The 24,390-nt window shown below is 39.5% G+C and overlaps 2 protein-coding genes across 3 annotated transcripts in view; one reads left to right on the top strand and one right to left on the bottom strand.

Annotated features, from left to right (window-relative positions):
• Window positions 1-21,851, top strand: OIT3 (oncoprotein induced transcript 3). The gene is given in 9 exon segments (XM_087432996.1): window positions 1-4; window positions 1,878-2,372; window positions 3,186-3,293; window positions 7,239-7,361; window positions 10,635-10,757; window positions 12,471-12,631; window positions 14,249-14,664; window positions 19,265-19,364; window positions 21,141-21,851. Coding segments are annotated over 9 exon segments (1,728 nt in total). The 3' UTR covers window positions 21,339-21,851.
• PLA2G12B (phospholipase A2 group XIIB) overlaps window positions 21,800-24,390 on the bottom strand; it is a 25,218-nt gene continuing 22,627 nt past the window's right edge. For both annotated transcript variants that reach the window (XM_004426991.3, XM_014784881.2), the window contains exon 4: window positions 21,800-23,568. In XM_004426991.3, the coding sequence (XP_004427048.1) occupies window positions 23,450-23,568 (119 nt within the window). In that variant the 3' untranslated portion in view covers window positions 21,800-23,449. The remainder of the gene's footprint in view (window positions 23,569-24,390) is intronic.

Here is a 24,390-nt window from a genome sequence, read left to right as displayed (position 1 = left end):
ATGGGTATATTTCATATTAGAAAATATTGCGTGGGTAACTTTTAAAAATATATATTATTTATTTATTTTACAGAAGACACTCGGTAAATTTCTCCTCTTTGTGCCGTATTTCCCCTATAACAAGAGAGGAAGTGAACTTTTAACAAATAGCACAAGAAATGACAGTTAAACTTAAGGAAAAACTTTATAAATCATGAAATAGTTATTGAGGGGAGGTTTAGGAATTTCTGTAAAAGCCATTAAAAGTTGAGTACCTAACCATTTATTATAAAATTAGAGCCAAGGAGAAGAGCCAAATATTTCTATGAATTTAGAAATTGCCCTGGAAACCTTGCTTCATAAGAGAACCACAGCTGGGAGAGCAGATGAGGGAATTTTTCCCTTTTGAGAGGGAAGGGAGTCCATATGAGGACATTTCTTCCCCCCAAGGGACATCAAACTAAGGTCTAGGGCTCAGTTGGGATACTTTAGGGACATTCTGAAGGAGAGGATTCCTCTTGCCGTGTGCAACTCTGCAAATGTGTGATTTCCAGAGAATGCGATATCCTACTTGTTTCCTGTCCCAAACTGCCATATTCTTGTTGGGGCCATTAGCACTAGGCTACACCCTCTTCTACATGCAGCTGAAGTTTAGAGAGTAAACTTGAGTTTCAAATGTAGACTGGGAAAATCCAAAATATTTTCTAGACAACTTAGATTTTCTGATCATGGTCCATCCACATTTAATTGTTGTGCAGTATTTGCTAAAACAGAATTTCCTGCCCGCAAAATGTTATCGGCCTTAATGTGAATTCCCTGCCTTCAATGACAGTTGTCAGCCTCACATGCATTAAGAAGGATAGTACTCTCTGCTGGTTTTCCTTTCTAGAATTTCTTGGTTTTATAGGTTTTTCGTAAGGACGGTAGGTGCCTACATTAATTCAGTGTTTCCCTGAAATTGAGGGAAACAGTGAGAATATTGGGGATATTATGTTTTTAGTCATTAAAATGTTTTTGATATTTGTCCATGCAATTTATGCACTAAAAATGCATGCTTGAGAAATGTTGCTGTATTATAGATAGTGATGCCATGGTTAATTGTGAATACACAAAGCTCATGATATTTTCAATAAGCTGATGGAATATATACCAAAATTCACTTTGAGAATATCTTGGACAACTACTTGCCAGTATACTGTGTATTTCAAAGCAGCTGACGTGTGCCAGAGGCCTTTTGCTTTTCAGTAGAATGAGCTTTACACATAGATTATTAAGTCAAACTTCCCACTAGTGCAAAATTCCATCCATAGTCTTGCTTACAAATGACCAGTCTTGCATCATTTGGAATCTTGCATCCAAATATCTTTTGAAAATTTCCAAAGATGAGGAATTTATCATACTGTCATACAGCCTCTCCATTAGTGAGTAGCTGAACTGAAATGTGATTCCTCATAACAATTTGTTCTCATCCTCATAACAGAATACCTAACTCCTCTTTCACAAGCCTGTTTCAGATTTTTGAAAATTGATGTGCATATTCTTCAAACTATAGTTCTCAGCTTCTTCCCCAGTAAATAATTTTCAGGCTCCCTTCTAAGTCTGATCACCTTCCTCTGGACACCAAGTTTGTCCATTACTTTCATAAGATATAGCCTCCAGATGTGAACACAATACTCGAAATATTGTCTGACCAGGGCAGAGTTCAAGGAGACTATAATCCTAACCTCCCTTGGTCTGAACAACGATCCTTCTGTCAAACTATTACTCCAGATAAAAAGTTTAGTCAAATGCTAACACCAAACTTTAGATAGATTTGAAATAATTTTGTAAAAGGCATTTATGAAACACGTTTTAAGTCAACTTGAAGAACCTTAAACAGGTACTTTTTGGGACTTGAGATTATTTCTTTCTGAACTCCAAAAAGCCAAAATGCAAGACCAAGAAGGTGGACTCAGGCTGTTGCCACTTTGATCTGAAACATTACATCGTGCCTCTGAGGTGTTCTTTTCGTCTCCCAGCGCTAGATCCTTGTTCTGCTTACATCAGTCTGAATGAGCCCTGGAGGAACACTGACCACCAATTCGATGAGTCTCAAGGTCCACCTCTGTGTGACAACCATGTGGATGGGGAGTGGTACCGCTTCACCGGCATGGCAGGGGATGCCATGCCCACCTTCTGCATACCAGAAAACCACTGTGGAACCCATGCACCTGTCTGGCTCAATGGCAGCCACCCTCTAGAAGGTGATGGCATTGTGCAACGCCAGGCCTGTGCCAGCTTCAATGGGAACTGCTGCCTCTGGAACACCACGGTGGAGGTGAAGGCTTGCCCTGGAGGCTACTACGTGTATCGTCTGACCAGGCCCCGTGTCTGCTTTCATGTCTACTGTGGTCGTGAGTACCCTCCTGCGCTCTTTCCCCCACCCCGCCCCCACAAGGCCACAGACGGCGTCAAAGAGAAAAGTGCCTTACGAAATCCAGTTATGGTCACAGTAGTATTTCAGAGTCTGAATAACATTGATTTAGGGCCACAGATACCTCCAGACTGTGATTTCTGAGGTCTGTTCTTAGATTTCTGAAAAATTCCTGGAGAATAGAATGGGAAAGGAGCTATGACTTTAATCAGTTCTGTTTTATTTTGTCTTCATTCCATTCAAACAAAACAATAGAAAATGAAATGTTGATTTAGGTTATCTAAATAGTGGATTTCCAAACTTTTTGAGTATGGAGGACCCTTATTACAGCTATATATCAGACATCCATATGGTAGCACTGTGCGTAGTATCCATTGATTTTTAAAAAGGATATATAATGGGGAGAAGCTACTTGAGATCAGTAATACTTTTAAATGATTGTTATTAATCTCATCAAAATCTGTATACATTTAAAAAATAGAGTACACAGAAGTATAGGACATAACACTTATTTAATCTACAGCTCATGTTTGGTGAGGTTTTAGATTAGCAGAAAACCTATGGCCACCTGAGGGCCTGTGGATCTGAAGTTGGGAATCATTGGTCTAAATGACAGAAGACATCCCTGGGCGGTATCTCTTTCCCTTGGGTTATGTAAACCCTGAACAATGAGAATTCTCTTGATGGTGGCTAGGAACTTGTACCCCATGATTGAACTTGAGAGGCTTTCTTATGAATGGGAGTGTCCTCTGGTCCTCGCCACTCATGAAAAGTGGTCTTTATGCTTCCGTAGATTTTTATGACATCTGCGATGAGGACTGCCATGGCACCTGCTTGGATACCAGTGAGTGCACGTGCTCTCCAGGAACCGTGCTAGGCCCTGACAGGCAGACATGCTTTGGTAAGAAACTAATCTCGAAGTAGAAACAGGCTATTAGGATCAAAGGAACAGATCAAAAAACTCTTCCCGGCTCAGAGCTCCATCGTTTTTCAACGATGTTTGTGTCTCTGGACACTTGGAATGGTGTTTGCCTTTTTAGTTTAAAAGCCTCAAGCCAAGTTTATGTCATGTGTAGGGATAATCTAGAATTGTGCTGTCCAGTACGGTAGCCACTGTCCATGTGTGGCTATGGAGCTCTTGAAATGTGGCTAGTGTGACTGAAAAACTGAATTTTAATTTTACTTAATTTTATTTTAAAAATTAATATTTGATTCAGTCATTGGAAAACCAAGAAAGTTTGGGACAACTTGAATAATCAACTGTAAATTTTATGCCTCTAAATATAGATCAAATATTTCTGATGAAAATTTAGCATCCAAATTGAGACATGCTGTAATGGATTTTGAAGACTAGTTCAAAAAAAGAATGAAAATATCTCAATAATTTTAATATTGATTGTATGTTGAAATGAACTATTGTGGACATATGAGATTAAATGATAAATGTAATATTAACATTAATTTTACCAATTTCATTTAACAAATTTTTTGATGTGACTACTAGAGAATTTAAAATTACATATGTGACTTGCTTTGTATTTCTGTTGGATAGCTTTGGTCTAGAATTATCTAAGGATGTACTCCTACAGCTTCACTAATGTGATTTTGATTTCTCTGTGTAGAAAGAAAGAGGAGTCAGATTATTTGTGGGAAAACCAGAGTTGTCTAGTTGTATACATGTTTTGTTGTCTATCACTGGAAGAAAATAGAGTTGAAAACCCAAGATTGAAGATCATCTCTTTTCCTTTAATGTTACGAAGCTTTTTGTATTCAGACTCAAATAGATTTAAAGCAAGTCTAGAGATAAAGTGGAGGACTGCCCCACACCCACCTCCTCAAGAAGAACAGTCACAAGGTCAGGATGGGATAGGGGATTAGGGTGAAAGGGATATAAACAGCTTCTTATTTTAGAAAAGCTTTCGTTCTTCAGTCTCCTGAATGAACCCCACTGACCATCCTAGGAAGATGTTTAGGCTCTCTGTAGCAGTTGTGAGGGCTCTTGCGTGGTTGGTTTTGACTATGTGATTTAATGCTAATAGGTTTGGGGTATGGGAGACAATGGTTCCTGTAATCTCCTCCCATCCCCCTCACCTACACACACACACACACACACACACACATACACACACACACACACACACACACGCCTGTCTATTGGAAAATACTTGGCTTAATTGTAAGGGAGGAATGGTTCATTCATTTCTTTGCTTTTGTTTTAATATAACTTTTGAATAGGTAATATGCTTAAATGATTCCCAAATTAAACAGCATGAAAGGTATACAGTGAAATGTCTGGCTCTCCATCCCCTATTTCTTCCATTTCTCCCTTCTCTCACCCCATCCCAAGTAAACTCTTATATTATTTTCTTATGTATGCTTCCAGGGTTTCTTCAGACAGATATAAAAATGTAAATATATATGCTTATTTATTGCTCTTTTTTACACCAAAGGTCACATATCATACACACCATATGCATCTCTTGCTTAACAATGTATCTTGGACATCTTTCCCTATCATTACATAGGGAAAAGCCTCCAGTTCCTTCTTGGAGTCTATCGGTTTCAAGGAGATCATGAATTCCCTGAAATTGGAGGCAAATTTTGTGTTTATGTGCATGTGTCAATTTTCCCCTCATTTAAAAAAATGTAACAATTTTAATATTTATTTTAAATTATGTAATTTTTTCAGGCAGACAGAAGAGTATAGGAAAATAATATAACAGACATTCGTGTACCCAGATTTAACTATACTTAATTTTTTCTTCCTTTATTTTTTTAATAAAATTTTATGCATGCAAGTAAAGCCATCTTTAAAGCCATCTCACTCCATCTCATTTTCCCCTTTCACCCTCCAATGGTAATCAGTGTTTTGAAGTTAGTGTGTGTTCTTCTGCTCTCTGTTTTTATGCTTTTATTATTTATGTATGTACCCATAATAATATATAGCATTGTTTTGCATGTTCTTAAAATTAACATAAAAATGATACCTTACCCCATGTGTGAGATTTTCTGTAGAGTATACCCATAAAAATGGAATTGCTGGGGCATAGAGTATCTAAGCTAGGCTGTAAACAATAATAAACCCTCAAATAACATGGCTTAAATAAATAAAAGTTCATTTCTCCCTCACATAAAAAAATCAATCCCAAGGTAAGCAGTCCAGGCTTGGAACGGAGGCCTGGACCCAAGCAACAGTGTGGCCACATCCAGGAAGGCTGCTCGTGCCTCTAACCACCCACTTTCCAGGCAGTAGGGGCCCCATGAAGATTCTCATCTTATCAACGACATTTTTCAACTCTACAAGTTCTACATATTTGTTTGTTTTCAGTTCTGCCCGGTCTTTTTACGGACTTCTTTTATTTTGGTTATTATCCTTTCTTTTATCTGTTTAGTGATTTTTTAAACTCCTTGTGTTATGGATTTTTCTGGACTATTCTGTTTTCTCCAGTTCAAAGCCTTCTGTTTGTTATCTTGCCAAATTTCTCTTATAGGAATCATTTCCTCAAGTGTAGTGTTTTATGGCAAAACATCTTCTGTTGTAAGTGTTTTTCTGTGGGACTCTACTCTTATCACTTGATTTGTGGAAGTTTTACTACAGAGCAGTTTTTCAAATGCTTCTGTCAGGCTTCACAGAAGCTTTACCAGTCCAGGCCAAATTTTACATCAATTTCTCAGCTTCAATAGCCCCATACCACGTGGGAAGTATAAGTTCATAGTTCAACCATGGCAGGGCCCAACTTGGGGTTTCTGTCATTTAGGAAGGCTTTTCTCTCTCCTAAAACCTCAGACAGAAAGCTTCCTTACTGCTTCCCCGGGCCTTGAAGCAAAGTTCTACTCCCACTTTCATTGTGGGGTTACTTTTTCTAGGCTCCTGGACTTAAGCAGGGTTTCAGTTCCAGCTTGTCTCCTCTCCCAGGCCCAAGGTCATGCCTTGTGTCACCTCGTGGGTTTTAAGCCCCAGTCCCTGGTCATGTCCTATAGCCAAGTCATGACAAATTTAGCTCCCAAGCTTCCCTTTCTTTGTTTGTAGAAAAAAGGGGATCGATATTTATTGCCAACTGTGCACTTTTTTTTTTTTTTTTTTTTTTTGCTGAGGAAAAGTCACCCTTGAGATAACATCTGTTGTAAATCTTTCTCTATTTTGTATGTGGGCTGCGGCTACAGCATGGCCACCGACCAGCAGTGTAGTTCCACACCTGGGAACCAAACATGGGCCGCTGAAGCAGAGCACACCAAACTTAACCACTAGGGCACTGGGGCTGGCCCCAAGTGTGCACTTTTTATAGCAAGAGTCCATATCCTTCATCAGATTCTTAAAAAGGTTAACAATCATTGCTTAAGTACCATGTGGGAATATTCTAATATTTAAAATAGATTTTGAGGGCGGTTGTTCATGTTATAACAAAAGACTGCCTCACAAAAAATTTTGTCAGGTATTTCCCTTTGCAATGTATGTTCCTTTAATTCATTTAAAACACAGTTTGATTTATAAGTTTGTATTTATTTAGAAAATCTTCAGGAACACATTGGAGAAAATGAGATTCACCAATACAAACAAATAAGTGAACCCAGGTAACAAAAGGAACTTCATTTCCCCACGGTTTTGCCCTTAGGAGGGAATTGGTAAGCAACTCAGTGCCTTCCACTCCAGCAGAGGGCAGATGGACAAATAACTTGGTGGAGGAGATCAGGTTGATAGAAGTGATTATACCAGATCACAGTGAGGGGGTTGGGTTGTGGAAAGTGTATCAACAGGATCTGAAGAGATGTGGAGATTCTGCTCAGGGGCTTGGGAAAAGATTGAATTGCTCAGCCATATGTAAATGACGTGGTTTCTCTTCTACAGATGAAAATGAATGTGAGCAAAACAATGGTGGCTGCAGTGAGATCTGTGTAAACCTCAAAAATTCCTATCGCTGTGAGTGTGGGGTTGGCCGTGTGCTCAAAAGTGATGGCAAGACTTGTGAAGGTGAGAATGGGTAAGAAGGGATTCCAATCCAGAGCCCAAGCTAAGCCATTGGCTTTTTCTTTGATGTTCATGCAACTGCACACCATTGGAAGAGAGTAACAGTTTGGCTAGGTAAAGAAATGACAAAAGGAGTTCACTATCACCGAGGATGTTCACCCTGCAGACAGGATTCAGTACTGATTTTGTCTCCAAGATTTAACAGGAGTCAGTTGTTGCATTTTGGAAGAGCCAGAGAGCCATATTTTAATTGGGGAAGTAAAAATAGGGTATTCTGTGTTTCTCAAACTTTAATGTGCCCACAAATTACCTGGGATCTTGTTAAAATGCAGATTCTGATTTGGTAGGTCTGGGGGTCAGGCGAAGACATTGCATTTCTAAATAACTTCTAGGTGACACCTGTGCTGTGGATCCAAGGCGCACACCTGGAGAAGCAAGATAATAGAGGCAGGGGGCAAAACAAATGGTTTACAGCAATGTTTCTCAAACTTCCCTGCTGAGGAGACTTGCCTGGGTGCTCTTAAACCTGGCCCTTCTCAGGCCTCACTCCTGGGACTCTGATTCAGTGGGGCGGGATGGGCCTTCAGGTTTCTGGTTTTCCCAAGTTCCATAGGTGAGTCTTACCGTCTTGGAAGTCTGGGAAACTGGTTTACATGAAGCCTGTTTTTTCCCCTGTATGCTTTGCATTTATTGGAGATTAATACATTTTTTGGAGATAAGTAAAATTATCTATTTTTAATAGCAGAAATGCTGTATACATTTCATATGATTAAGTAATAAAAAAGAATTTGTAATGTATGCCAAATAATTGAAATTATCTACTATTATTATATAAAACTTAATGTCCCTTCTCTAAGGCACATTTGCCCTTGCAAATTATCACAACTAAAATTTCATCACTTCCACTTGAATAAGTCTGAGTCTCATGACATTGCGACTTGAGGGACAAAAAAAACCTCTGCAGATTATATGAAGAGAGAAATGGCTTAATTATTATTATTTACAGAGGACATATGATTTGTCCCAGAGGATAATTGAATTTGTGGCATAATAGACTATAATACAAGAGCTCACTTTACTCTAGTTGTATTCAGAATAATAAAATACTGCCCCAAAAGGAAAAACTATGGCTAGTGCCCACAATTTATTCCATGCAACCAAGTTTGCATTGTTACCTGCAGGACCATTACCAGAATATTAAACTACTGTCCTTTATAACAAGACTAAATGTACTTTAAATTTTATTGAATAAGGGTAATGTCCTGAATCTTCCTTAAATCCTATTTATTTTATGCAATAATCTTTGCATATTTGAATATTAATAAAATGTTCCATGAGGAACGTTTATAATTATTCATGAGCATTTTATTGGAAATATTACAGTTAATCCTCATATAATTTTAAAACCTAATAATCATAACTGAAAAGTATTTTAGCAGAAAATAAAATTTGTATATGAGTTACACTTTGAATTCAGATTTCGTATTTGAAACCCTTAAGTTTTATTGGTAGTCCAAACATATTTGTTTCTTTAGCTAGTCTGGTAGATAATTATATCTTCTTTTTTTTAATAAAAGCTCTTTTTAATTTTTAAGTAATTTTTCTGGTTTTGTTTTGTTCTGAAAGAGTTATGTTCATAGAAGAAAATACAGAGAAGTAAAAGAAAGTTAACTAAAATGACTCACAATCCTACTTGCCAGATATATCCATTCTAAACATTTTGGTTTATCCTCGTAAGAGACTTAAATCCTTTAAGCCAACTTAGAATTTTAATTTATTTTGTGCTTTGCAGTTTTAGACCTGGAAATGTCCTGAGTGAACCTTTAGTCCAACGCCTTCATTTTATAAACATTGAAATTGAGACCCAGAGAAATTAAATGACTTAATGAAGATCATTTTTAAGAAAAAAAATTCCTATTAATGTTGATTTTAACATCTTATAGCATATTTTTGTGCTTTCTTCTACACTGTTATTTAGCATTGTCAGCTATTTCAAAAACCCATAGGAGTACTTTTATCCATTTTAATTATACAGATTTACAAATAGGTAATAGCCTAATCTCTCTTAAGTTTTGTAAAGATTAATTCATTGCAAATGTATTCTCTCTATATGTTTCACAAATATGGTTTCATCCTAAGTTAGTTTACTGATGCTCCAAAGAACTTTTTTTTTGTTTGTTTACTATTATTGAACTGAGAGTTATAGCTTTAACTGGAAATCAACTTATATCTTTTCTCGAGCAACTTAGATGATTTGGAAGCATTCCTTTTATTATCTTACCCTAGAACAGGGGTCAGCAAACTTTTTCTATATAGGCCAAATAGTAGATTTTTTAGACTTTGTGGACCATATGAATCTGTTGAAACTACTCAACTCTGCCCTTATAGTGAGAAAGCATCCATAGACAACAGGTAAATGAGTGGGTGTGACTGTGTGCCAATAAAACTTGATCTATAACAACATGTAGCAGGCCAGAGTTTCATGACTCCTGACCTAAAAGATAATGTCCAGAGCCCACAAACGTCATTTTTTTCCTCTGCTAACTATGAAATCAAGTGGTAGTTCCTTCAGTTTTCAATCAAATATTTTTCCTTTTTGTCCATTTGATTGAGCATGCTTTTTGAAAATGCAAAACTTTAAATAAGGAAATTTTTCAAATCAACTCATAAGAGGAAGGTCACAAAGAGCTCGGCTGAATGGACTCTTTTAGTGTTGTCTAGGCCTCATTTTTATAGTGTGATGTCAGCCCAAGACCTGTATCTCCAGTGCTGTTATTTCTAGAGATTTGAGGAGAGGGGCTGATGACCCAAACAGCTGGCAATAACTCCGATCCACCTAGCTGGTCCAGTTGAATTTATATTCTGTCAGTGCCTTTTACATCAGCAATACCCTATAAAATTTCAAATTGGGTGGATTAAATGTTATGGCAATTAAGAAATGACTTTTGGATCTTCCTCTCCAAAATTGTGATCTAACCACGAGAAAAACAGACAAATCCAGATTGAAGGGCACTCTACAAAATGACCAGCTTGAGTGGTTAGAGCTGTGGATGTTGTAAGATTGCTCTTTGTAGCTAGAACTCTCGATAAACATTTTTTTTGTAGGCTTCTCCACCTGTCCCAGTGAGTGGGTTAGGCCCCAGTGATGCTGTGAGTCAGGTATCCCTGACTGATGAGTCAGGTATAATCCCTGGTGCAAAGTGCCATCCCGAGAACCAGAATTCTTGGGGAAGAGGGCTGTAAGATCATTCCCTTTTCTTCTGGTTTCTGTTGCAGACATTGAAGGATGCCACAATAACAATGGCGGCTGCAGCCATTCTTGCCTTGGGTCTGAGAATACCTATCAGTGTGAATGTCCCAGGGGCTTGGTGCTGTCTGAGGATAACCACACCTGCCAAGGTAGTACTTGGACGGGCTCAACCTCTGCTCTACCTTCGTCCCTCCGAATCTCCCTGCCTTCCTCACCCAAGAGTGTCAGATTCTCATCTTTTAGAACACCGGCTCTTTCAGCAGAGTGTACCCCTGCATCTTCACTCTGGAATCATTCAAAAGAGAAGATCTCTAAGAAAAAATTACTAAAAAGCTAATTTTCCTTTGCTTTTTTAAAAATTGTGTTGAAAAACAACATATAAAATTTACCATCTAAACCAATTTCAAGTGTATAGTTCAGTAGTGTTAAGTATACTCACAATGTTGTGCAACTGATCGCCAGAAGTTTTTCATCTTGGCAGACTGAACTCTATACCCGTTAAACAACAATTCCCCATTCTTCCCTCCTGCCAGCCCCTGGCAACCACCGTTCTACTTTCTATTTCTATGAAGTCGACTCCTTTAGATACCTCATGTAAGTGGAATCATGTGGTATTTGTCTTTTTGTGATTGACTTATTTCACATAGCATAATGTCCACAAGGTTCACGTACGTTGTACATATGACAGGATTTCCATCCTTTATAAGGCTGAATAATATTCCTTTGTATGTATATACCCCGTTTTATTTATGCATTCATCTGTTGATGGACATTTAGGTTGCTCCCACTTCTTGGCTATTGTGAATAATGCTGCTATGAACATGGGTGTGAAGATATCTCTTTGAGAGCCTGCTTTCAATTCCTTTGGGTAAATACCCAGAAGTGGGATTGCTGGATCATATGGTTTTCTTCGCTTTTTACTTTTGATCTTTTTCTCTAACTTCTATTATTATTTGTATAACTAATACTCAATTTAGAAGTCTAAGACATTGATGCAGTTCTTTTCTAACAGATACTAAGTTGAAAGCCCTAGGGAACTGATCCTTCTCCCTACACTTACAATATGAGCCCCAACAATCCTCTGAGAACTATTTTCTGGAAATCTACGTATTTATGTCCAGAATGTAAATTCATTCATCCAGCAAATATTTAATGGGCACCAATCTCTGATTTCTTTATACTATGCCACTCTTATGATACATCCTCACATATTGATATTGTCTTCGTGTATTTTCTGACCATACCCATAAGTATTCCCTTTAGAGTATTTGTAGAGTCTGGGGAAGTGAGCATGGGAATGCTAAGGAAAAACAATTGTTTTATATTAAATTAAAGTGGAATTTATAGTCAGAGTTTATGGTTTACTGAGCAATGCAAGGACAATTTGGATCTCTTCCCCAAGTGCACTAACACTGTTTTTATTACCTCTGTTTTATGGGGCAGTAATTAATGGTAAAGTCAAAGCCATACCATTAGGTAATTTAAGCCTATATCAAAGCAGTACTTTTTCTATATTGCCAATAAATTGTGTTTGTGCTAAAAGTAAATCCTTTTGGTGTTTCAGTTTATGGAGTTATGCTAGCCACACTTTGAAATAAATGTTTGTTGAATTGAAACTTGAACACAATATTTCCTCATTCAGGGAACAATATTTTTGAGGAACATTGACTAAAACCACGGGAGTTAGGAGTCCTGGTTTTTTAATTCACCAACTTGTTTTGAGCCTTATGAGCCTATGATTTCCTTGAGGATAAAACAAAAAGCTTGTTGTGTGAGGGTGAAATGATTTCTCCTGGAAGCCTTCCTTGCCCTTCTCCCAGTTCAGCTTTCCCTGTTCTAATGGTAGCCGCTTTCTGCTGCAGTCCCCGTGTTGTGCAGGTCGAACACCATCGAAGTGAGCATCCCCAGGGACCTGGTCGGCGGTCTGGAGCTCTTCCTGACCAACACCTCCTGCCGAGGAGTGTCCAATGGCACCCACGTCAACATCCTCTTCTCCCTCAAGACGTGTGGCACAGTGGTCGATGTAGGTTCTTCCTGGAGGATACTTGGGGAAGGATCAAAAGCCAGTTATTTGGGAAGTAGTTGACAGCGGTATGTGGTGTGGCTTGTGTCATAGATGAAATATTTCCACAGGGAAGAAGGAGGCTCAAAAAATCACATGCCATTCATTTAACAAATATATTATTGAGCATTTGCCTTGGTCCTGGCACTGTGAGGACAGAGAATTGAGAAGAATTCTGCTCTTTCTGTTTTCAAATAGTCCCACCTTTCCAATACGTGCAGACGTTTTCCTGAGTGTGTCAGCACTAGTACTGGAGCTGGTTGCATGCCCTCTGACCAATTATTTTACTTGAAGAAAGCAACTGATATAGATGATGGTTTGTTTATAAGGTAGCAAATGAGTTCAAGTATTGAACCAGGTGGAGGTAAAAGGTTTGTATTTTCGTTGAAAAATCTGTGCACCGCCCTGGGCCCAGGAGTCTGAGGGATATATGAAATGAGATTCCTGACTTTAGGAATGTACACAGTAATGTTGATATGACAACACACACAAAATATAAATAAGAGACAGTGACACAGATGATAGGTGCTGTGGGAGTCCAGAAAGGGACAAACTGGAGCAGTCAGGACAAGTGGGACTTGAATTGGGGTGGAAGCATGTATGTGGTTCATACAGGCAGAGAGGAAAAGAAAGGGTATTTCAGATGGGAAACAAGGAGCGTCTCAGAGAGGGCAGTTCTTAAGGCTTATGCTGAGTGAATGGGCAATGCAGCCTGGCTGGCAAGGAATTCCTATTGGAAAAGGAAACTGGAAAAGTAGATAGGGGGAGACTATGTTCCAAAGATCTGCCTTGTATGCTAGGGTGAGACGTTTGGACTTTATCCCATAGGAATGGGGTTAGGCAGGCACTGTTGTAATGAAATCAGAAGTGTGCGAGATGGGTAGAAAAAAAGCGAACGTGGATGCAGGAGATCCGTGCAGAGGCCCTTGCCACCATTTGATTCAACAAATATTTATTGAATCTGACTAAGAGAAAATCAGAGAGCTAATTAGACTTGGGGCGAGACATGGGGGAGATATTTGAGAGAAGGTGGTTCCACCTTAAGCAAATTGTGTTTTTTCTATCTGTGGATAATCAAATGGAAATGCCCCATGATGAGTCAGAGTTTCTGGTATGCAGGAGAGCAGACAAGCCTGGAGATAAAGAACTGGAAATCATCCGTATAAATGTGACAGCTGAAGTTCTGCGTGTGGTTGAGTTCAGCCCACGATCATGCTGCAGCCTGATCACAAGGTCTAGGAGTCCAGAAAAAAATAATAGACAGAAACTGTTCTTTTCTAAAATATCAGAGCTTTGAATTTGCTGATTCTGCACAGTTCAAGTTTTATGAGTAATACTCCAAAGGAATGTGAGTTGACCATGAAGTAGTATGTAAAACTCTTAACAGTCAGAACATCTTGTTAAAAAGAGGAGAAGCAATTTAAAAAAAAAAAAGCTTCAGGCTTCAGCAACCAAACCTCTAATGTGTTTTGATGTAAATAGAAGTTTGGAGAATGTTGTGGTCAAGAGGGAGGAAACCAAATCTCTAGAAAATAAACGTAAAATCTATTTTCCTCTCCTGGTCCTGGCCTGGCTCAGGTGGTGAATGACAAGATCGTGGCTAGCAACCTTGTGACAGGTCTACCCAAGCAGACCCCGGGGAGCAGCGGGGACATCATCATCCGAACCAGCAAACTGCTGATCCCAGTGACCTGCGAGTTTCCGCGCCTCTACACCATTTCTGAAGGATACGTTCCCAACCTTCGAAACACCCCACTGGAAATCATGAGCCGCAGTCATGGAATCTTCCCGTTCACTCTGGAGATCTTCAAGGACAATGAGTTTGATGAGCCTTACCGGGAAGCTCTGCCCACGCTTAAGCTTCGAGACTCCCTCTACTTTGGCATTGAGCCCCTGGTGCATGTGAATGGCTTGGAAAGCCTGGTGGAGAGCTGCTTTGCCACCCCCACGTCCAAGATCGATGAGATCCTGAAGTACTACCTTATCCGGGACGGGTAATTATACTGTTTAAACTGTTTATCTTCCCCAGTTCACATCCGACCTCTAAATGCACAAGCATGCTCAGTCATCTCCTAAAAGGACATGGCACTCTTGTGAGCTCTTAATTAGTTGAGAAACCATTTATTGATGTTTCGAAGGTAAAAACTGGTGAGGGAGAGGGGAGTCAAAAATGATTCCAAGGGTTCCGGCTTGGATGACTGACTAGATGCCATTAACCAAGACGAAAGGATATAGGTAGAGAAGCAGATTGAGGTAAAAGTATTGAATGTGATAATTTCAAATAATAATATTGAATTGTAAATGCCTGCAGGATGCATAGGAAGAGAAGTTCAGTGGGCAGTTGGAAATGCGCATCAGTTAGACCCAGGAACAAGGTCAGGATAGAGATAAAGGACAGAGAGTCACTCCCGTTTACTGCTGAAACTACAGGATTGATTGACGTGCTCGGAGAGAGGGGCAAGCGTGCGCGCCAGGTGGGGCTGCGAGGTGCAAGGCAATAAGGAAGTGGAAGCAACAAACGCAGACCCCTCCTTTAAGACGCTTGGTAATGAAGGAGAGAGAAGAAATACTTGGTAGGTTTTAGGAGAAGAAAGATCAAGTGAGGTTTATTTTTGTTTGCTTGTTTTATACAAGAGAGATTTCATATTTCCTGAGGATCCTTGGATTGAGAACTGTGTGTGTCTCGCAGTGTCATTGGAAGCCGAGGAGTCGTCACACCCATTGCTTACATCCCAGGGATTGTAATGCACTCACACCAGCAAACTCATTGTGGTCTCGCATCAGTTTCTTCCTTGGTCTCAGTGTCAGGTGGGATATACCTCAGGTGAGGTCAAGACCTGAACCTTAATAAAGAAAGATGGTCTAGTGAGCACGCCACAGGTGCGCCTCAGGTGCATGTCCTTTGCTAACTGGCCTGATAGACTCTGTGAAATTTCTACTTTGCTTTTATCTCCCCGGATCCCTCACCACAGGTAGCCTTCACCTGCTGCTGTCACTCTCTTGCACAGTTGTTGTCAAGCCCTGATGCACGTGAGGACCACTTGGAAGCTTTTTTAAAAGTAGCAACACCCCAACCTCCTTCTCTGTCCCACTCTTACTATCTTCCTTCCCGCCCTCATTATCTCTCACTTGGACTGTAGAACAGCTTCCGAGAGCGGCCTCTGAAATCCTAGCTCCCAGATCTCAGCTTCACAGAGCCCCTGGGCATCCAGTCAAAAGGAAAAAATATATATACGGTTTTGTCAGATCCCTGCTGAAAACCTTTGGATGGCTCTTGATTTCCTCTGGTTGGTAAGTTTAACTGTTTACCAGCAGGAGGACTTCTAGCCTCAGTTTCCTGCAGCCTCCTTAGCTCGTTTTCAGAATATAGAAGACTTATCTTTCTGAGCTGCTTTGGTTGGCCAGTAATAGGTCTCCTGGAGGTCTGTAGCCCTTTGGTTTTCTTGTCAGCTTAAAATGATCTGCAGGAAGTTTTAAAATGAGTAGCAGAAGCATCAAGTTTTTTACTTTCTTTTTTTCAGTCACATACTTAATGCTAAGTAGATTAGGGAGTGGATTTAGTTTTTTGGGAGGAGTGGATTTTGGTTCCTTTAAAAAATTTTTTACACCTTTATTGGAGTATATTTGTATACAATAAATATACATATTTAAAGTGTATAGTCTGGTAAATTCTGATGTATATACTCATGAAGCCATTGCTACAATCAAGATAGTGAACATTTCTCTCACCCCAAGAGGTTTCTCCTGCCCCTCATATTTACTTTTTGCCAAAATAACTGTACAATCGTAACTCACTGGGAATATGTGTACCCTGCAATCTCAGGAAAGCTTGTGAAATTTATTTATATATTCGTTATTCAGATCCTTGGTTAAGGACTATATACTTTTATTTTAGACAGTTCTAAGAAGCTGTACTATTTAATTTTCCAGCCCATAACACATACAAAACAGCAACAACAACAACAACAAAATGCTGTGGAAGAAATTAAAATGCTTGAAAAGCAGAGGCAAGAACTCAAAAACACATCAACGTGGGCCTATTTACACTGTTCCCAGGCAAATAGTCCCACCTCTGGTGCAATAACGGATAGCACAATAATGGCGTGTGAGAGAATCCCTCAAGATAAACTCCAGCTCTCAGCTTGGCTCACTGGGCCTCGCCCTCTGACCTCTGCCTCCCCGGTTTCTGCTCCTGCCAAAGCGGGCAATTCCCAAACTCTGTCGCTCCTAACGCTCCCCTGACTCTGCACCAGCTGTTTCCTCTGCCTGAAATCTTCCCCTTTTCCTCCTGTCTGATTCTTACGGGTCCTTCAAAATTCAGCAGGGCTTCTTTCCTCCATGAAGCCTCCCTGAGTCCTTCCGACCTGAGCTAGAAACCTTTCTTCCTTCTGCTCCCTCCTCAGTGCCTAGCCTACAGTAAGCGTCATTAAATATTTGCCAAATGAATTCTTGAACGAGCATTTATCATAATAGTAATTTGGTGCTAGTCCAGAGCACTAGGATAAACATAATGCAGTTTACTTATATTTGTAAGTTGATTATTCACTGTCCTCAGCTTAAATTTAAATCAGGCTCGTTTCCCCTGATATTCAACACTTCTGATTCACCTCTAGTTTTTGTTGGCTTATGCTCTGAGAATGCAAAATAATTTAATACAAGCCTAAGCAAAGTAGAATTAGAAAGTTAATCTCCAGAAAAATAAACATATTGAATTCCAAAATCAAATATTGGACAACTTTTGGGTAATCAGTTATTTTGGATTTTCCTATACCATCGTTTCTTTTAGCACATGAACTTGGAGTTGGCAAACTAGCCTTGTCTAATGGCAGCTAAGAATTTGTCGTGGGTTCCATTCTGTAATGTGGTACCCTGTAACAACTCTTTTTGCCAGATTTTCTTTTTTAAAGAAAAATAATAGTATTTTTAGGTAAAGGTAAATTGAAAATGATGAGTCATTTAGCTGAAAAGTGCCATTTTAATATTGTGTTACTATTATCATAGATACTGGACTATAAACTCCTTGACGTCATAGACCATATTATTCATCTTGATATCCTCTGCAGCAGCCAGCAGTGTTGCACAGATTAGACATGCAATAGATATTTATTATACAACATAATCGGAAGAAGGTAGAAATTAATTTTACCTCAGGAAAATGAAAATGAGTACATAAATATAAGAAATAACAGAAAACACATTCTATGTTTAGATTCTCTTCAGTTCAGGGGAATAGGGTACTAGTAGTAACACAAGTCAAGATGCCTTATTTTTTTTTATTTATTTATTATTTTTTTGTGAGGAAAATCAGCCCTGAGCTAACATCCATGCTAATCCTCCTCTTTTTGCTCAGGAAGACTGGCCCTGAGCGAACATCTATTGCCAATCCTCCTCCTTTTTTTCCCCAAAGCCCCAGTAGATAGTTGTATGTCATAATTGCACATCCTTCTAGTTGCTGTACGTGGGACGCGGCCTCAGAATGGCCAGACAAGCTGTGCGTCGGTGCGCGCCTGGGATCTGACCCCGGGCCAACAGTAGCGGAGCGCGAGCGCTTAGCCACTAAGCCACCGGGCCGGCCCAAGATGCCTTATTTTTAAACAATTTTGTTGGATTTTTCAACTGCACTGAAACAGCAATCAGCAATGAACTAGCAAGTGGTCTATAAGCACGTGGAGCAAGTATTGGTTTCATAGGCTTTTATATCTGATCTGCACTTTTTTCATGGCCTGGTAGATAGGAACTATTAGGTATCCACAAAAAGGGAAATGTATTCAGAAAAAAAAAAGTTCCTTTAGAATTCAGAATGGAAAAGATACTGCAAGTGTGATCCTTGGCCTTTAAGGAGAAAAGGTTCATCGATACTAAACCTTGGCCTCAAAATGGAGAATCAATAACACTTCTTTTCCCGCAGCTAACCCTGAGGTGAGCCTAGGAGTTTCACTTTAAGTAGTAGATCTGAGATTAAAACCCCAAAACCCTATCAAACTACAATTTAGCATTAAATTTGGGAAAAGAGGAATTAAAACAATTTGGAGGTGGATGACTTTCTCCTAATAGAACCAGTTATTCTGTAAGAAACTTAGATCTTTATGCAGCTCTGTGATGCACAAACGGGTCTGCTCACCTTTGACTCCTCAGGGGTTAGTATCTATTGAGTGTCCAATAAGTATTTATGAAATCTAGTTAAAGAAAATCTTTCTCAAACTAGTAATAAAGTACGTGAATGCAGAATTCCTGTGATATATTACAAATGAAAATATAGCTTTATAAAGATACCTTTATTTCGAAAAGTATCTTTGAAATGTGTTGTTGCTGTTGCTAATACTTCAATACATTGACTTAACAGGAGGTCCTTGTGCCCACTTTGTGGGTACAGTGAATGACAGATGGGACAGACAGCGTTAATGAGCAGGGCTGTGTCTGTGATGCCTTCACAGGAAGGGAATTGCATTTTTCCTTCGTTCTCAAAAAGCTTGAGTGCAGCCCAGCCTCCTCCACCCAGTTTGCCTCTCCTTGGACCAGATGTGTTGGGCTAGATTGTTTTTCCATTTCTGCTGAAGCAATCAAGTCTTACATGCTCTCCTGTCCTACTTTCAGCTGTGTTTCAGATGACTCGGTAAAGCAGTACACATCCCGGGATCACCTCGCAAAGCACTTCCAGGTCCCTGTCTTCAAGTTTGTGGGCAAAGACCACAGGGTGAGCTGAACACCTTTGGCTTGTAACCCCCTCTCCCTTAGCCTTCTTTCTGTTTTTTTCAAAAGCTTGGTTTTTGTGTGTGTGTGTGAGGAAGATCAGCCCTGAGCTAACATCCATGCCAATCCTCCTCTTTTTGCTGAGGAAGACCAGCCCTAAACTAACATCTATTTCCAATCCTCCTCCTTTTTTTTCCATTTTTCTCCCCAAAGCCTCAGTAGATAGTTATATGTCATAGTTGCACATCCTTCTAGTTGCTGTATGTGGGATGCTGCCTCAGCATGGCCGAACAAGCGGTGCGTCAGTGCGCGCCCGGGATCTGAACCCTGGGCCGCCAGTAGCAGAGCACGTGCACTTAACCGCTAAGCCACGGGACCAGCCCCTAGCCTTCTTTCTTGATGTCCCAATTTGTTAACATTCTATGAGCCCACAGTTGGGATCTGCATTATCTCTATGAAAAAATACTGTAAAACTGGCCATCTAGAAGCCTAACACCTTCATGAATGTCACAGTTATCTGCCCCCTCCCAATAAAATAACTGTGCTTGTTCAAAGAAAATACTATATAATCATAATTTTAAATCTTTGTGGGCAGATGTGGTTGAAAAAGCCTGTGTGGTGGTCACATGGCAAAGGATACTGACAGAAAATTCACAGAAAAGCCAAATAGCGAAATGTTCAGTGAAAATAGTACGTAAAATGCCAATTAAAACAATTAAAAGGCACTATTTTATACATATTGAATTTATAAAAATTATAAATTACAACACTTGCAAGGTTATAGGGAGAAGTATAGAGTGGCAGTATAAATTGATACACTCTATAGAAAGTTGACTGAAAATAGTAATGATAACCATAAAATCATCATATTCTTTTATTTAAAAATTCCAATTCTGACAGCTTCTCAAAAACAAAGAAAAACAAGATTTGTTACATGTGTTTATTTTGATAAGGGGTGGTGAAAAAAGCCCCCAAACAGTATATCAATTAATGCAACATTAAGCAGTTATTAAAATGATAAGTATAGAAAAAGGAGAAATGAAAAAACTGTTGCCATAACAATTTACATGCATATTGAATATGATACATTTTTTTAAAAAATGTATATACATGAATATCGGTTATAAGAGGCTATATATAGTATGTTAAGGTGGGAGTTTTTTGTTTTTTATTTTAGTAGAGTTCTGGAAACACTTAAACAAAAAGTTTAAGAGACCAACGTTTTACACACTGCATTTAAGGATGTACATTCGTGTCCTTTCCAGCTACATCACTTGTTCCAGAACAATTGCTAACCATGATGGCTAATCCTGATCTCCATCCTCAACTAGGCAGCGTGCTTTGGAAGCACGCTTACAGGAAGAAGCTTGGAGAAAAAACATTATTTTACACAGAAGTGCGTGGGAGCTGATGTTATTCCCAGACCTTGGTGTGAAGAACAAAAATGTTAACATTATTAGATGTTGCCTTCACAAGGGTCTCTCCTGTCCCTGCACAAAGGCAAAAGTCATAGATGTGGGGTTTTAAATCACCCACGTGCCCCAGTGTGTTTGCCACATTAGTAAATGAGTGAATTTGGACAAGTGCCTCACCCTCTCTAATTCCCAGTTTCCTCATCTGTAAGATGGAGGCAATAACACCTACCTCAAAAGGTTGTTGTTTAGATGAAATGAGATAATATATATATGAAACGTTTGGGTAGTGTCTGGCTTCTAGAAAGTGCCCCACAAGTGGCAGCAGTTATCACTGTTTTTGTTAATTATCATTATGGTCTTTCCAGGAAGTGTTTCTGCACTGCCGGGTCCTTGTCTGTGGAATGCTGGACGAGCGGTCCCGCTGTGCCCAGGGCTGCCACCGGCGAATGCGCCGTGAGGCAGTAGAGGGAGAGGACACAGCTGGTCCACAGAGCCAGATGCTGACAGGCGGCCCGATCAGCATTGACTGGGAGGACTAGGATGACCCAACACCTGAGTCCTGACTTCGGGCTGCCGGCCTGTTTGGAACTTCCCACACCCTCTGAGAACATCAGTCAACACCCTAGAACACCGTGCTTCTTTAAATCTCCTACTGTGGGTTTAGACAAACTCCCAGAACCAAGTCACTCTGATTCCAGCCCACTGGGTCGGGAAAGGTCACCTCACTACTGACTGACCCGACCCAGGTGGGGCTTTATCCTCCTAAAGTTGGAAGCTGTGCTGTCCACGCAGAAAGCTGCTCACCCTATTCCCCTCATTTCTTTCCTACAGTAAAACACCTAGTGTAGGGTGCAGTAGGACCACTAAAATCAGAAGTTGGGTATAATATTTCAAATGAGGAACTTAAAATAACTTAAATGGTTGCTTGAAATTATGACTTAATTACCCAATGATTCCTTAAATATGTAAATAATAATTATACCCTGAAATTTTAATTCAAATACAGAATAGTTATAGGGGATTTGGGAGTTTATCAATATAAGTGTGTACTAAAATATACTATTTGGTTTTTCTCTTGCACGATATTTTCTTTTGATGTTTTTATATTAAGTGAAATATTTTCAATTAATAAATGTTAATTCATTAACATGCATTTAAGTGGTTCAATGACTGAATTGTAGACAAAATTAAAATTTGGTACCATATGCCGTGTTATTTGGCATTCTATGCCCTCAGACTGATAAGACAATAGAAAAAGGTATAAAATTATATCATACTCTATTTTGTAGGTGCTTAATAAATTTTATTGAAATAAATATCATAAACCACAGAGATAAATTTTATCTTCAATTAAACCCAATTTCTTGGTAAGCCAATTAATTTTATGGCTTTATATAAGATCAAAAAACAGTTTTTCTTCTTTTTCTTTTTAGAAATGGCTACAATCAACAATTCTTAATGGAACCAGAGACATTAACCAAAGGAAGGGTTAGGAGAAAATTATCTAGATCAGGAGTTGGCCAACTTTTTCTGTACAGGGCCAATGGTAAATATTTTAGGCTTTCTGGGCCATATGGTCTTTGTCACAACTATTCAACTCTGCTCTTGTAGCACAGGAATAGCCATAAACAAATGTGAGCATAGCTGTGTTCCAATAAAACTTTATAGAAACAGGTGTTGGGCCTGATTTGGCCACTGGGCCTTCGTTTGCCAATCCCTGACCTTATTGCCAATCCCTCAGCCCTCACAGTGCATCAGAATCACTTGGGGAGCGTTTATAACATACCAATAGGTAGGCACTGCACGCAGAGAGAGATTCTTTGTGTTTTTAATGCTCCTCAGGTTATTCTAATCCACAGTCAGGGCAGAGAACCACAACTAAGGGAAAGGCCCTTTGTCTCTCATTCCCATCAGATTTCAGGGACTTCACCTAGATATTTTCAGTGGCAGTTTTTGCCAAGTGCTTCTCAGATCTTAACATGACACTAACACCGCTTAGTAATTGGGAATATCAACCTGAATAATTCACGGCAGGAAAAAAATGGGACCTCAGGGACCTGCTCCATTTGACCTCCACCTCCACTGGCCTTTATCAGGTAAGCCTCTGACCCTGCTCACCTGTTTTTATCTCTTCAGCATCAGTGGGCATAATTGTTATCATTTGTGGAACTTACCAGGTTGGGTCCTGTTCTCTTCTAAGTGAAATGGAAGCATATTGGTGATAATGGAATTCATTCATCTCTTTTCAAATTTTCTAAAAAGTACACTTTATTAAATGTGAGATGCTTATTGGCAACTGAAACAAGGACCAGAGGAAAGTCATTGCCTCCCAAATAGTTGGGCTCTCCAAAATTTCACTTATGAATATAATTATCGAACTCCAGGAATCCCAGTATTTTCGTCTTTAAACTAAGAACTGAATTTCCAGGCAAATGTGTCTTGGCTGGGGAGACCAGTGTTAAAGTGAAGAGCCGTCTTCAAATCCCTCCATGTCTTTTTTCCAATTCTCCTCAAAGGATGGGACTCAGTTTTCAGCTGTAGAATAATGTTTCCTTTCTCCTGCTTTGTGGTATTCAAACTTTTGAAAGAAAGGATGAGACACATCTGCCATACTACCATCTCCAAGACTGACAGCTGTGGTGTCACTCAAAACCAGGAAGGAATCACCTCTTCCTCATAACTCTTCTTTCTCTTCTTCTGCACAGATGCAGGCTGCACGTTGACTATTCATAAACGGTCGGCAGCCCAAGGTCCATACAGTATTGAACACAGTGTCAGCCAGAGAATCACAGGCTATTTGAAAAAAAATGCAGAGAAATATAAAGTTTAATATATCGGAGTACCCCAAGCAGTTTGAGTAATTTTGAAGAAGCAACATATTTCCAAGGATGACATGATACGCCCAGGAAAGCAGAGGTAGTAATCCAAAAACAGCATTAGAAGGGAAAACATGCATTTGAGAGAAGCTATTTCAGAGAAGCTTCCATCCAATCTAGTAAAGCAGAATACACTTTGGAGTACTCTCCTTTTATGGGCCTCCAGCTCAAAACCATGGTTAGCAATCAGAATCTACTGTACTACTATGCTCACTCCATGAAAAACCTAACATTTTTGCAGAATACTCCCAGATAATACTATGTTTCCTATAGCTTTCCCTGTACACGTGTGGGCTGAGTAACCATTCATTCATTGAAAAAATATGTGTGTGTGTTGGATGTTGGTCAGCCACTCTGTTAGGCATCACGGATACAGAGACCAAAGAGATCCCAATTCAAGGATCTCACAGTTTGGAAAAAGAGGTGGACAGGATGGACAGGGAAACAGATAATTGTACTACACCACAATGGAAGTAAACCCAAGGTGGTATGGGAGCCCACAGAAAGGGTCTCTATCCTTTTGGGGTAAGAGTTATCAGGGAAAGCATCTCAGAACACCTTCCATTGGAATTTTGGTAGATATTGCAGTGAATCTGTAGATTTCTTTGGGTAGTATGGACATTTTTAACAATATTAATTTTTCCAATCCGTGCACACAGAATATCTTTCTGTTTGTGTCTTCTTCAATTTTTTTCATCAATGTCTTATAGTTTTCATCGTACAGTTCTTTCACCTTTTT

This window comes from Ceratotherium simum, chromosome 6, assembly GCF_057802395.1.
Source record: "Ceratotherium simum simum isolate JZ-2026a chromosome 6, ASM5780239v1, whole genome shotgun sequence".
In the NCBI taxonomy this organism is placed as follows: Eukaryota; Metazoa; Chordata; class Mammalia; order Perissodactyla; family Rhinocerotidae; genus Ceratotherium; species Ceratotherium simum.
This window is presented reverse-complemented; position numbering and strand designations above follow the sequence as displayed.